The sequence below is a fragment of the Mesitornis unicolor genome, unplaced genomic scaffold (assembly GCF_000695765.1).
Source record: "Mesitornis unicolor isolate BGI_N332 unplaced genomic scaffold, ASM69576v1 scaffold17565, whole genome shotgun sequence".
Taxonomy (NCBI): domain Eukaryota; kingdom Metazoa; phylum Chordata; class Aves; order Mesitornithiformes; family Mesitornithidae; genus Mesitornis; species Mesitornis unicolor.
Genome location: NW_010186340.1, coordinates 36,716 through 50,976, shown reverse-complemented (window position 1 = coordinate 50,976; position 14,261 = coordinate 36,716). Strand labels below are relative to the sequence as shown.

Genomic DNA, 14,261 nt, shown 5'->3' with positions numbered 1-14,261 from the left:
TGGGGCCACCAGACTGAGGTGCTCCGCTGCACCTCAGGTGAGCGGTGGTGCGCGTAGACGAGGTGTCTGAGCCCCCGAAGCTCTATCAGTGGGTGCGGTCTGAATGCTAGTACCTGTCGAAGCTCCTGCAGGAATTGGTAAGAAACCTTTTTTGCTGCTTTGTTAGATGGGACGAGACAGAGCTACAGTCCGTCAGGAGGAAAAAAAAAAGAAAAGGATAGAAGAGAAAAGGGAGCGGAACAAACATGTAGCATCCAAGAGAACTGTGGAGGTGAAGGACTGGAGTTCCTGGGGCAGCCCTTCGAGGAGCGCCTTGGGGCTGCCATCTCGTCCCCAGGGCCACTGCCCACCCCCACCCCAGCGCCATCCTCCTAGCCGCCTGCTCCCCGAGATACCTGTGAGGGGAAAGGAGTGGTGACAGTGAGGAAGAGGCGACAAGGGACAGAGGTGGTGGTCTTCCTCAGGCAGAAGAGGGCTTTGGGGAGCGAGAAGGGACCATTGAGGGTTTTCCATGAGGTGTCTTGATAGGCTGTGGAGCAGGGCAGGGTGGAAGCGGCAACACACGGCTGGCTGAGGGAGGGCAAGTAAAGGGGCTAGTTAATTGCAGGGTAGGGGGTACAAGGAGGGTATTGCTGCTACCTTTTCTCTAGCCCTAGCGTGGTCACTTGGCTTGGCCAAGCCATATGCATTGAGGGAGCCATACCGAGTCCTGCCTCTGGTGTGCAAAGAAAACCGAGAAGCAACCCTGCTTCTCCAGTGAGAGAGAAGAAGTTGGGGGCAAGAGAGCAGCTTGCTCCTCAATTCCTGTGCTCACTCTCCAGGTTTTTTATGCGCTTATGGAGGGAAAGAAAGGTTAAGTGCAAATCCTAGGAATGCTGTATTTCTGACAGCCAAAATGAGCCCGTTCCGTGCAAGGGTTGGGAAGTTGTTTTTGTGCCCCTGCTCCCGCACCAAGGTTCCCGCTAGTAGTGCGTGGGGGAGAGTTTCATCAAACCAGAGACCCAAATCCTCCCATCTCTGTATCCCCCTACACCTTCCTGCCCTAATAGCTTTCTGCCTATTTCTCAAGTCACTCAAAGCCTTTTTAGCCCTGAGCTTGCGCTTCAACCCCACCCTTAACCCTACTTCTCCTGCTAGAAGCTGTGATGTGCAAGTTTGTCTCCTCCCTGATACATTCTTAGCTGCTGTTTAGCTACGTCTGCCCTGCCAGCCTCCCTTTTATATCTCCTTTGGCATCCCCACTGGCTGTGAGCATTACTTATCTTCTGGCTGATATTACACCAGCTGAACCCACTGGCTCTTGCTGTATAAGTGAAGATAGGCTCTTGCTCCTGCTTGACTTTCAGAAACCCGAAAGCCTCACTAAATCATTTTCAGGCAAAAAGGCAGTGTGAGTTCAGACTGTGTTTTGCTGAGGAAGAAATCAAATCCAATTTCTCTTTCTAATCACTGGGTTTGGATATAAAAAGCAATAGTCTTGAATTTATCTTTGAATGTCTGAGTTTATTTTTTTCCCCAAATAAAACTCCTCAGCAAATTCAACAGTATTTAGTGACTCTGAGTGTATGACACTTTGAGTTCAAAAGTAATCCTCAAAAGTAAAGAATCAAAAGTACAGTTGGGGAAAAAGTATACTTAAGCTTAAAGGTACTAATTGGGAAAAAAATAAATTTCTAGTGTCCCTGCCTTATAAATTCTTCAGAACCTTTGATATTTAGTATTACTAGGCACAGTTAATCTGAAAAATGACATGCTTAGAGATTTTGTGAAAGGCAGAATCGGGATTTTTTGTGTAATTCCCTTTCTTGGTAGCTTTTTTTCATTCTTTCAGCACTTGGTCTCAGGTTCATTTTATGTGCTGTTTAATATTCGTAAAAGAATAATTTCTGAGCATTTGTTTTCTGTTTTATTTCCCCCTGCAAATGGTTCACTACACATAATCTTTTTTTTCTGATCCCACCTTCCTGTTGGAAGTGGGCTTTAAAAACATTTCGGTTTTGTGTAATTGCATTCGAACTTTTGTTACATTGTTCTGCTTGTGTATTTTTACTTTGATTTAGTTTGGTGATTTTTAAAAAAACTTTTATTTAAAGACCCAGTAGCCGAGTCATAAGAGTCTGTCAGAGTAATGGTCTGTCCAATAATCTCTTGAGAATTAAAAGCATTATAATGATTCTTTTGCTCAATGTTGTGGTTTAACCCCAGCCAGCAGCCAAGAATGACACAGCTGCTCGATCACTCCCCCTGACCCTGGTGGGATGGGAAGGAGAATCGAAAGAACAAAAGTGAGAAAGCTCTTGCATTGAGATGAAGACTGTTTAATAGGATAGCAAACGAAGAAATAATATTAATAGTAGTAATAATAATATACAAAATGAGAGATGCAGACTACAATTGCTCACCACCTGCTCGCCAGTGGTCTGTCGGTCCTGAGTAGCAAGTGCAGCCTCCCAGCCAACTCCTCTGAGTTTCTATACTGAGCATGAGGTTGTATGGTATGGAGTATTCTTGTGGCCAGTTTGGATTAGCTGTCCTGGCTATACCCCCTCCCAGCTTCTTGTGTACCTCCTCACTGGCAGAGCATGGGAAACTGAAAACTCCTTGACTTGTTATAAGCCCTACTTAGCAACAACTTCAACATCAGAGTATTATGAACATTGCTTTCATATTAAATCTGAACCACAGCATTATACCAGCTAGTAGGAAGAAAATTAACTCTGTCTCAGCCAAAACCAAAGCCAGGACACTTAAACAGTTACTTTGCCTGTGATCACTTGAAGGAGCCTAAAAAGAAACTGATATTTAGGTGCTGAAAATGCCTTTAAAAACTATGTTCCAAAGTACAACAGTATAGCTGTGACTAAGGTGCTTAAAAACAATGCGGAGAGCCCAGTACAGAAAGTAAACAAGTGCTTATCAGCTCAAAAGGCTAGAGAAGGTGAAATTTGCCCTTTTGAATACTTGGGATACTTTGGGTGATAAAGCATTATTTTTAGTGAAGAGAGGAGTTTTGCAATGTCTGCCATTTGGACAATTTTAATCATATTATTTACCAAATCTGCTTGAATGAGAATATCTGAAGCTTCCTGGCTAGATGAAGCTGTTTCTGTGGAATGGAAGATTCATTTATTTAATTAGCCACAAAAGGAAGACAAGATGTGCAATTGCCATCAAGCTCCATGTCTGTTACCTTGCCAATAGCCTGGACTCCTACAGTACCCATGTTAATTCATATATACCAAGTGGCATCACGGTAATCTTACTAATTTTATTGAGATTCCAGCTTTTTCATCATGAAGATATGAAATACAAAGACAAAACCTGTGTTACTGGGTGCTCACTCTCTTTCTGATCTTTCTGTGTCTTTCTGCAGTTCTGTCTGTGTACAATATTGTTGATGGGACAAAGAAGTGGACGTCAAGAAATAAGGAAGAAACTGGCACTAAGTGAGACCATGAATGCTGAAGCAGATGGACAAAATGATAAAGAGGAAGCTGAAGAGCCAAAGGCCAAAGACCAGAGGCTACTATCAGTCTTTGGTGTGGCAGACTTAAAAAATGGTAATAACGGTTTGTCTATTCTTCACTCTTATATTTTCAGTTTCTAATGCCTGCAGTTCCATTGTCTGTCCTTAGGCTTCATTTGCTCCTATTCTTTACCTCTTTAATGAATAATATACAAATGATTCTCATTTTGCCCTGCCAAGTAGCCATTTTGTTTTTTTGGGAAGGGATTACAAGAGGATCTTGCAAATGTTTCCCCTTTTAAGTCACCAGATTGGCCATTGCAGCCAAAAAGGTCTAGATGCTAGCCCTGTCTCTTTCCAAACACAGCCAGCATTGCTTCTGGAGTTGCTAAACCATGGGCTAGGCCCTAGTTATTCTGCTGCATCACTGACCTTTCAAAAGCTGTCATCAGTGTTTCAGGTGCCCATACTGTTCTATCCCAGCTATAGCCCACCCTTACCACCAACTGTACATATTTCAGAGTTGTTCTGGGTTTCTGTTTCATGTCTTCTCTCCCTTTGGTGATGACTTCAGAAGAAAAACTTCTAATTTCTGACCACAAGTAGTTATACCCCTTTGGGCCACAGAATATGCTGTCTTTTTAGATGCAGCGTGAACAGCTGTAACTTGCTTTTTCCACTTCTCTCAGGCTAGTTCCTTTCTCTGAAACTGAGACTAAGAGTACCAGAGGTAGGCTGAAAGGGAAACTTAAAGCCTGTATGGTAGACAGCTACCATGTGGTCCCACGTGCAGCTCTTGATTTTGATTTTGTTATTAGGCCTGGGTGTGTAAAAGGCTGAATAAAAATCCTGAAACAGGCAGCCTTTGACTTCTGTTGTTTTTTGGTTTGGTTTGAGGGTTTTTTTTGTTGTTTTTTTTTTTAAATTTTCTGTTTAGATGTGTGTGGCAGACGCACCCACCCTACTAAAGACTTGAGAAAGACCCACACAAACAGTACTAAAGCTTCTGCCCTCACAGCTCATGTCTGGTCCACACAGTGGGGGTCAAAGGCGGGAAAGTTGGGGTCCTCAGCCAGTAGGGGGTGACACGACCATGTATTGATCACAGATCAGATTCGACCAGGGTATAAATGGGGCCCTGTCGGAGGACTCATTTGAGTCGGTCCTCCTCGGAGCAGTGAGTCTGCAGTTGGGGACTCGCCCCTTGAGTTGGGACACCACTTAAGGTAACTTCTCGAGATTGAGAGCCCTCCCTTTTGGTGAGTGAGTGAGTGCACATTTTGGATTGTTTGGCCAAAAACTTAAGAATTCTTAACTCGCCTGTGTCTGGTAATATTCCCAACCAGCATATTGAACCTGTATTTGTTAAATGTCAGTTGGATGTTGTTTTGGTGAATGGAGTTTTGTCTGCTTAATTTAAGTTGCAGATTAAAGCTTGTTTGAGTTCATTATTTGTGTGCGTGTAGTCATTTTGGTGCTATTCCGTGACAATGTGTTATGAGAGGACTGAGAATAGAGGACCTGTGAGACATCTGAGTATCATAATCCAGTCTTGGATTTTTCTTGTCAGTTGCCAAGCAAAAATAAATGTTATCTGCTTGAGGAATGTAAGAATAGATTGAACACTCTCAGATCTGACCAAAATGCCGGCCTATTTGCCACTTCCAAATAATTTTCACTTTATTTTCTTGCACCTATCTCCAGGCATTACTTCATCTTTTTCTGTGCCTACAGGAGCTATTGGCCTGTACAACATTGGACAGAGCTGCTGTCTGAACTCTCTGCTCCAAGTGTTCCTTATGAATATACGCTTCACTGGGATACTTCGAAGGTACCACCTGTTTGAACTACCTGAGATACTTCTGCTGTTGCTCTGTTGTCTCCACTCCTTTTTTTAATATAGGTTGTACATTTGAAGGTTTGAATCATCAAGGTGCTAGCAAGGCACTTTCAAATCGCTCAGCAAGGTCTCTGCCTTATTTTATCTGTCATACACAGACTAGTGCCTGCAAAGGTAGAAGTTGTTAGAAGTAAACATAAACATATTGGTGATCCATAGCCTCTGGCCCCGAGTCATCCTGGCTAACACCTGATAGAGAAGAGTAAGCGTTGTTGCAGATAGCAAATATGTAGTGTTATTTTGTTTTGTGTGACTGTGCTGTCTGCTTGTCTGTGTGGAGGTTTTGGGCTTCTGCCTCTCTACCAACCACACTAATAACTGGTTTGATTTGTTTTCAGTTCGCTCAGTTCAGTGCAGCTTTAATCATCTAAGTGGATCATTCCTGTTCAGTCCTCCTTTCTCCACTTTTCTTACACACTCACCAGCGTGCAGAGGGGGAAGAAGACAAGTTACAGGCATGCAGAGAGGAGGAGCATCATAAATGGGCTTAGCTAAATAATGTAGATGGTAGGTTACCATTGTTATTTGAAGAAAGACTTAGGAAAACTTGTGAACTGCGATAAATTTAAGGAGGATGAAGAGCTTTCCAGTTGACATAGAATTGAAGTACAAGCATAATGATATACATGCTTGTAAAATTTTGAGGATATTTTGAGAATGAGGGCACAAACAGGTGGGAGGCAAGAACAGCTCTGAAACTGGCTGTGACTGGTGGTGTTTCAAAAGTCCAGAAAGTACTTCAGGCCCTGCTCAGTTTGCCCTTTATTCAGGAACAGATCACCTTAAAATTGGGGCCTTTTACTTTAGAAGTGTCAGTCTGCACTTGGGATGAGCTAGTGGAGGTGTCTGCTTCCCCTTTTTCCTTCTTTTGCTAAAAACCTGCCTATTCTGGTTCCTCCTGAGTGGCTATCTGTGCTATTTGCCTCTACTCCTTTAGGTGTCATGTCTAATATTTCTCCCTTGTACCGCTTGATTGCCATTCATGCTGCTTCTCCTCTTTATAGGATCACAGTGCCACCACATGCTGCGCAGAAGAGGAGGAATGTCCCATACCAAATGCTCCTACTGCTGGAGGAAATGCAGTGTGGCAAGCGGAAAGCTGTTTCTCCCATACACCTCGCTCACTGTCTTTCATTATACAGAGTGAACTGTAAGCAGCTCCGCCTCCCGCCCACCTCTGTCTGCAGACCAGGGATGTTAATTATCAAACACTTACAAGCATTGCAGACTCTGACATTTCATTCAGAGATTTGGAAATGTGAAGAGTTAGGTACAGGATGATGTAGTGCTCTCTAGAGGTGCCTCCCAGTTGTGAGTGAGATGCTGTTACTTATGAAGAGGGGGGAAAAAAGCCCCTGCTGGATATCTGCTGATGTCCAAAGGGTGGGAAGACTATCAGACTGCTAGAAGACTCAGCTACTGATACTGGCCAGAGGGAAAGGGCTGTGCAGGGCAGAGAGAGACTAGATTATAGTTTTATTTGTCTTGCTCTACTGGCATAATAATAGTAAAAAAGCTGCTGTTTCTTCTTAGAAGGAAAGGGTTGTGTGGAAAAGATACTGAACTCACTCAGACCTCCAAGGATAGAAACCATATTCTTTCTGTTCCTTGTTATTAGAGCAGAGTGAAGAATTTACTGCCTTAACCTCCCATCTGGTCAAGGTCCCATAGGAGGGAGATTGTTAAATGCATGGATCACCAGTGACAATGGCATGCTGAGGGTATCTGTGTGTACAAATACACACAGTATATCCAAATGCCATGATCTTCATCATATAAAAGCCAAAACAGGACTGCACTGAAAGGGACAGATGGTAGCCAGCCCAGACCTGTATTAAAAGAGAAACGTGAGATAAGCTGAGTATTTTTTATCATCATTTTTCCTCCTAAGACTGAATGGCTCTACACTCTGCCTTCTCTCTTGCAGTTAAAAAGAGATGCCCAAGGAGTCTGTAAAGCTTGACAGTTTCCCACCCTGTTCTTCTGTTTTACGATTCAGGTGTGATTCATAAAGTCTAATATACCAACAAGTGGTGCTTTACCTGGATCACAAATGTGCTATTAGGCATGAGGAAAGGTGTGTTTTCTGAGCTAAATTCAGTCAGGGATGTCTGTAATCTTACTAGAAGCCAGCTGAAGTCAGTACTTGCAGGGTCGTTGAAAGCACCTCCATATCAGGGTGCTGGATTATTCCACAAGATTTGTTTCACCTATGATCAAACATAGAGGCAGTCCAGAAGTACCAAAATTTGCTAAACTACATGTAGTTTTTGCCCGGTTCCTAAATCTTGAATTCATCATGGGTTGAGAACATCAGTTCTTCACATTCAAAGATGTGGATTTTTCTTTTCCCCCATAAGTTCAATCTTGACACAATTCAGTGCTGAGCCATTCTGAGCAAGCTTTGCATTGAGCTGCATTCCACCATCTTAGGTTTCTTAATTTGCCAGTTTAGCCAGAGGGGAAAGCCAAAGCATAATTTTACTGCATCATCCTTGGCTTCCTATGCTGAAAATGTGTGCTGTTTTCCTGGGTAGGTATTAAGGGGTTTATATACCATTCTGTGGATATGACATATGGATAGGCCTCCCTATCATTTTTATCTCAGCACTCGGGAGTGTTATAGCCTTAGCAAGGCAATGGGGGAGATGAGTCTGTGAAGTAACAAAGGTGAAAAAGAGAACAGAATCTTCCCTGTATTCTTTCTAAGAAGGACTAAAATAAATGCAGCCTTCAACTCAATGAAACATCTGAGCTCTATCCTCCAGTAGGTACTAGGTATACTCTTGGCCCTATATCTGGTGATGAGGATGTGACTTTTGCACTGGCTTGTAGAGTAGGGGACTCAAGCCCTCCCATCTTTTCCCACTGCCTGCTTAGGTCCCATGGTGACATTGTAGCTCGATTGCGGTTGAAGCTCTGTCCCTGGCAGGGACAGTAGTGAGGGAATAAGAGACTGGATCTAACGAGGGCCAATAAATCTCCCCTTGCCATCTGTGGGAAATCTGTGCTTGGTGCTGTTTATAGTACTGATTGGAGCTGTGTTTTCTGTTTGTCCAGTGTTTGTGCAGCATGATGCTGCCCAGCTCTTCATGACACTCTGGAACTTGATAAAGAGGCAGATGAAAAAGCCAGAGCTCGTAAGTATGGTCACGGAAATGAACCCCAAATCCTTTGGCCCTTATCATGTGTGGTTTCCTCTGTTTCTTGAAGAAGAATCCTGTTGACTGACAGTTGTCCTAAATGAAATTCTTAAAATTGTCACCTATTTGGATCTTTCAAATGGGAATGGGAATTTTGATTTCATAGCCTTCAACATTTTGAATTACAGATAGCTTTTGTTCATCCTACTTTTAGGGTATGCCAGGGTCTCTGTTCTAATGGGAGAGCTGATTAATAACAAAAAGATTGATCTTTTAGCAACACTGAATTTAGTTACCTTGCATTTCTTTTTTTTTCCCCTCCAAATTTCTGTAAGCATTTATTGGCATGTCTTGACACAGTTCCTCTGTTGTTTGAAGTCAGCCACGTATATTTCTTTATAATTAGTCACTGTTAGTATGTTATGTATATGACAGTTCCTCCCAGGGCAGCTGTGTAAGGTAAGAGAAAAGTGACTCTTCCTTGACTCACTCTCACATTTTATTCATACGGAAGACTGAAGTTCCAAACAAAACAAAAATATTATGCTATCTGATCTTATTATAGGCTGTCTTTCACCTCTGCTAGAGAATGAGGGGAAGGAGTTGTTCTCTTTTAAAAGGTGGGAACTACCCTGTCCATATAAGTCAATGTCAGATCTGGGTTAAAGCCCTAAAGCAGTAACATTGCATGAAGTAACACCTCCACATGGGCTTTCTCACCCACAGAGGGACAAACCTCAGCTGTGTTCTTCATAAACCTTATTTTGGCCTTTTTTTACCCCTCCAGGTTGAAGAGCTGAGTGATTTGTATGCTGTCTGTGTACAGGAGCACCTGGCCTGTCAGAAATGCTCTTTTGAGGCAAAGAGGAGCAGCAGCATGATAACCCTTCCAGTCCCAGTGCTGGATTCTAATTCTCATGTGCTGAAGACTCTGGTAAGTTCAGTGGCACCATTGTTTTTTTTAGGAAGAAGATTCCCTTCTGTTCACTATGGGAACGTTCTTGCAGCACCAGTGTGTCTTGGGACTCATCTAGAGTCTCTGCAAGAATCTCTGTAGGGTGTCTGGGACTTTGAAGTAGGTATAAAAGACACATATGCATCAACATCCTTTTTGTGGAAAGTGTGGTACTCTATTTTTTTTCAACTAATGTAATCACACTAGCAGTTAGGAAAAGGGGATTACCCTTTTTTAGGCTGCCAAGCAAACTTCTGTCCTTTGAATAAAATATGCCTTCTGTAGCTTTGCTGTTTACATGTACCCTGCACAAGTAGAAATAGAAATCCAGCTTGTAGGAATTAAGCTGAAAGAAATCTCGGTCTTTTTAGGAGGACTGTCTGCAATACTTTTTCCACCCAGAAATGCTGACTGATCACAACATGTGTTTCTGTGAACAGTGTGGAAGGAAAACACCTTTTTTGCAGGTAATCAGAGAATTATTTCCCCATGTGTCTCTTCTACCCAGGACTTTAGGACTGGGAAGGGTTCTCAACCATGTCAGTTTAAGAGGAGATCAACAACTCAAAGACCCGTTGACACAGCACTGTCAGTTAGGTATAAACCACATGCATTCCCTACTGTAGATGTAGCTCCAGCAGCAAAAGAATGCTTTCATGCAGTTTAATGTAAGTCACCAAGGGATGTAGCATTGCTGTACCAGCAGGAAAGTTTCTGTCTTTCAAGGTCCCTTACAACTCCTAAGATTCTGCGATTCTCTGATTCTGTGTGTTGATTTTTGTTGTGTGACCACTGTGGGGCTTTACACTGCTGCAAAGCTCCAAGGATAGACAAGAATATGTTACTGAAGCTGTGCATACACATAAAAGTAGGCTACTGTAGGGTGATTTCCTTTCTTCCTTGCTTTTCACTGGGCTCCCCACTTTTTTACAGTAGTGGTCTCTGCCAGCCAATGAATTAGCTGTTTCATGAAGAGGCAAGTGCGTAGAGGAGAGAGGTGTGTGAGGGAGACGGCCTCAGCTCAAGGCTTGAAAGGGACTTGCCACATAATTTTCACCAGTGAGCCACCTCCAAGGCCACATTGCATCCGTATGTCTTGGTGGCAGCCATGGCAGCAGCAGTAGTAACAACAAAGGCAGTGCTGGAAGGAATGAGCTGTCAGCTTGGCATCCTCCATGGAGTTCAAGTGGCCACATGTCACAAGGAAGTTGGCTTGCCTCGCTTCACCAACCTAGTGCTACCAGCCTAGGGTCAAGAAAGTAGATGTGAAATGGAGCAGCCCATGAGATATCCAAGGCTGGGTGCTGATCACGCTGAATTTGAGAAACTGTTATCACAGCTCCACTATGTGTGTGTGTCTTGTGTGTGCAGATGAGCTACAAAGGTTTGGCATCTGCTGTCCAGTGGAACTGGCAATCATTCACTGTAGCACTGACTGCTCTCCATGCTACATTCACTGGGTGGCAATGACTGTTTCCACCCCACTTCCCCAGGGTTTGTTCCTTAGTTTTCAATTGCATTATTTATTGCTTTACAGAGCACGAAGCTAGTCCACCTGCCACAGACTCTGACCATACACCTAAAGCGCTTCTGCATCGAAAAATCGGCCTACATTCACAAGCTTAGTCACTATCTGCCGTTCCCACAAGACCTTGATTTCAATGCAGTCTTGACAGAAAGTCAGTGCCAAGCAGATGACAGTGAAAAGGTGAGATACTCCTAATGCAGTGTTTAAAAAGGGCAGATTTTCTTCCCCCCTCTGCTCAAGTCTCATAAAAACTTTAGAGATCACATCAGTACTTGCCTCAGTTCAAAGCACCTGTCTTAAAAATGCACACCTTGGGCTTTATCTCTGCCTAGTATTGCCTCACATCCCATGATTTTAACTGGTTCAGGCATTATTTGACTTTCTGTGCTCTGATTAAATCACCACTGGAGCTTTCTGCCATAAAGACAAAACCCAGACTTTACAAAAAAAACTCAAACCAATCTCTTTTTTATTGGGTGTGTTTAGCATAAGTTTTTCTTCCATTTCTAAATATACTAAAGAAAAGATGAAAACACGGTACATTTGGATGACCAAATCCAGACATTGTAAACAGTGCCTTAGAGGCAACCTCTGTCCTGTGGTTCAGCCTCCAGGGCAAGACAGCCTTGGTGAGCAGCAGACCTACTGCTTTTCAGAGGTCACCAACCCAAGACAGGGGGAACTCCATTCCTGGCAGTTTCCCCATGCAGTGTTGTTTCCCGCAGAGTTGAGGTTAGCAGGGAGATGACAGCTTTACCAAGCAGCTGATAGTGATCTGCCACACTGTGGATCTGTTCTCCTCACTGAGAAATAACAAATGTGGCAACAGCAAAGCCTTGCTGGTGCAGTCTTGGCTGCAGTGTAACCCCTTTGCTGCACTTTTGCTGTCTTACTGCCTTTTTCACATTCCTGTGATTTCCGAGGAGGCTGCCAGCCCATAGCTCTGAGGGTAAGAGTGAAAAAGCATCCTCAAGGCCGATCTAATCTTTCTCCTTTTGCATTACAAAATACACATTCTTGCTGTCCTGGCTGCTGCTTCTCTTTGGCCAGTGGCAAATGAGAATTGCTGCACTGAAAGTTACTCTTTGTGGCTCTCCACAGGCTGGCTGGCAGTATGAGCTTTTTGCTGTTGTTGCTCATTCAGGATCAACTAATTGTGGACACTACTGTGCCTATATTCGCAGTCTCACAGAATGCAAATGGTATTGCTTCAACGATTCTCAGGTTTGCCAGGTGAGGAGACAAATCTTTTTTGTAGCTTTCTGGACACTCCTTCAGATCTCATTCAGGCTGACTGCTGATTAAAGAGAACCAGGAAAGAAAACTGAAGCTGCAGAGCTTTGTGCACCTCATTCCTCTGCTACAGCAGACTCTGAGCTGAGGGCAAAGCGACTCAAGCTTCTGTACCAAGCAAGACTTTAGGTTCTGGTTTGCAATTTGGAGAAGCAGCCGTTTGCTGTTTACCCTACTTTATGTACTCTAGATCTGTTTAATGTATGTTCAGAAGAGGCAAAGAAACTATTTTTCCTTAAAATGTAAACCCAGTAAACTGATTTATTAAAAGGTGTTTAGTGCCTGGAAGTACCCCTTATACCACTCTGATGAGGATTGCTGGGCTAGTTTCATAATGTGTCCATCTCTTAGTTGTTATCGGTCTTCTCTTGTGTGTCTTTCTTCTCTAGGTATCATGGGATGATGTGAAATGCACCTATGGACATTCCAACCTCCACTGGTAAGCTGACACATCTCTGTTTTTACCTAATGCTGGTCTGGGGTTTGGAATGAGGGTAGCAAAGAGAGGTAAAACAAATGGTTTGAACAGCGTATCACCTGGGGTGTACAGGGCATGCAGAAGAGTGGAAGAGGCATTCTTGTACTCTGGTTACTGTGATGTGACTGTATATGACTATACTGGGAGCCTGCAGGATTACTGAATAGTCACAAAGGGGCTGCAGGAGTGATCTTGTTAATTAAGATGGGCCCTATGTCCTGACTGAATTTAGGTATGTCAGTCAGGATTCTGCCATGCTTTTTGGTTTGATGCATTGTAAGAGAATGAGCCATGGAGGGAGAGAAACTCTCCTCTAAGCTATAGCGCTGCCAGGGCTCAGATTTATATGGTGCCTCAGGAACACTGGAGAGGGCCAGTTCAGTTGACCTAAATCTCAAATAGCTGAGCAGGAGCAAACCTGAGAAGTTGCTTGCAACCTACATCTTCAAAACCTATGTCTTGTTTTGCTTTTTTTTTGCTTCCACAGGGGAGAAACAGCCTATCTCTTGATTTACATGAAAAAACATCCTCAGTAGCTTCTTATCTGGGAGTATCACAATGTCTCGGGAAGCTGTGCGTTGTCCATGGAGTCCAGCATCTCTGTGCCAGTGTGAACATGTACAAATGTTCCAGAAAAAAGACATTCTGCACTTGGTGACCTCTGCCTTCACATTTATTTATGAAAAAAGTGCAGGAGAGACTCAGCTAGAGAAAGGCTCTAAGAACTGTTGCACCTAGAAACTTTTTCTTAAACTATTTTTTATATTTATGTGATTCTATATATTAATTTCCTCTTAAAAGATTTAAAAGACCATAAAGTCTTGTCTCTGCTGACTTACCAGTTTCTTGAATGCTGATCCCTAGGTTCCAGTACTGGGAAAGTGTTTGACCTGAAAGCCTGCATGATGTTCCAGGAAGGCACGTGGTATGGCTGGAGAGCTGTGATAGCCATATCTAGCCAGGAGGACACTAAGAGCTCAAGACTTACTTTGCCCTGTTAGCACCATGTTAGATGCTGGCAAGCTGGGCAGAGGACCCCAAAAGTCTTGAGAAACAGCTGGAACAAGAACTAGAACCCTTATGTCACATGCACCAGTGATACTTACTCTGTAAAACCTTCCTGAAAATGAATTGCTGCAGGGGTTGAGATGTGTTTGTAAGTTGATGTCAGCATAAAGAGGTGTTTTTAAGTCAGGAGCTGTTGTAGTAGTTCTGTGTCGTGGTTTAGGGCTGGGCTGGCCACTAAATCCTGGACAGATGGCTCTCTATTAACCCCTCTCCCCTCCCCAGAAGGGAAGAGAAAAGAGAATAAGGGAGAGAGACTTTACGGGTTGGAAAATAAACTAACAGATTTAATGAAACAATAATACTAATACTACAGGATAATATTGTAAATAGGATAATAATGAAATATATATACAAATATGTACAAATATATACAAAACCAATATAAAATCCTCCCCCCAATGACGAATATGTCACCAGAGGCTCTGCAGAG

The 14,261-nt window shown here is 43.2% G+C and overlaps 1 protein-coding gene across 1 annotated transcript; it reads left to right on the top strand.

The window, feature by feature from the left end:
• The first annotated feature begins 3,397 nt into the window (after nt 1-3,397).
• Nucleotides 3,398-13,299, top strand: USP18 (ubiquitin specific peptidase 18). Its single transcript, XM_010185130.1, has 10 exons — nt 3,398-3,560; nt 5,201-5,297; nt 6,371-6,516; nt 8,427-8,506; nt 9,297-9,443; nt 9,836-9,931; nt 11,002-11,172; nt 12,094-12,225; nt 12,675-12,724; nt 13,251-13,299. The coding sequence occupies exons 1-10, from the start codon at nt 3,398-3,400 to the stop codon at nt 13,297-13,299; spliced, it is 1,131 nt and encodes a 376-aa protein (XP_010183432.1).
• The last annotated feature ends 962 nt before the right edge of the window (nt 13,300-14,261 follow it).

Coding starts and splice junctions, on each gene's coding strand:
- USP18 (XM_010185130.1), top strand. CDS start 3,398: ATGGGACAAAGAAGTGGACGTCAAGAAATAAGGAAGAAACTGGCACTA. Junction 8,507..9,296: donor AGATGAAAAAGCCAGAGCTC/GTAAGTATGGTC, acceptor TTACCCCTCCAG/GTTGAAGAGCTGAGTGATTT. Junction 9,444..9,835: donor CTCATGTGCTGAAGACTCTG/GTAAGTTCAGTG, acceptor CGGTCTTTTTAG/GAGGACTGTCTGCAATACTT.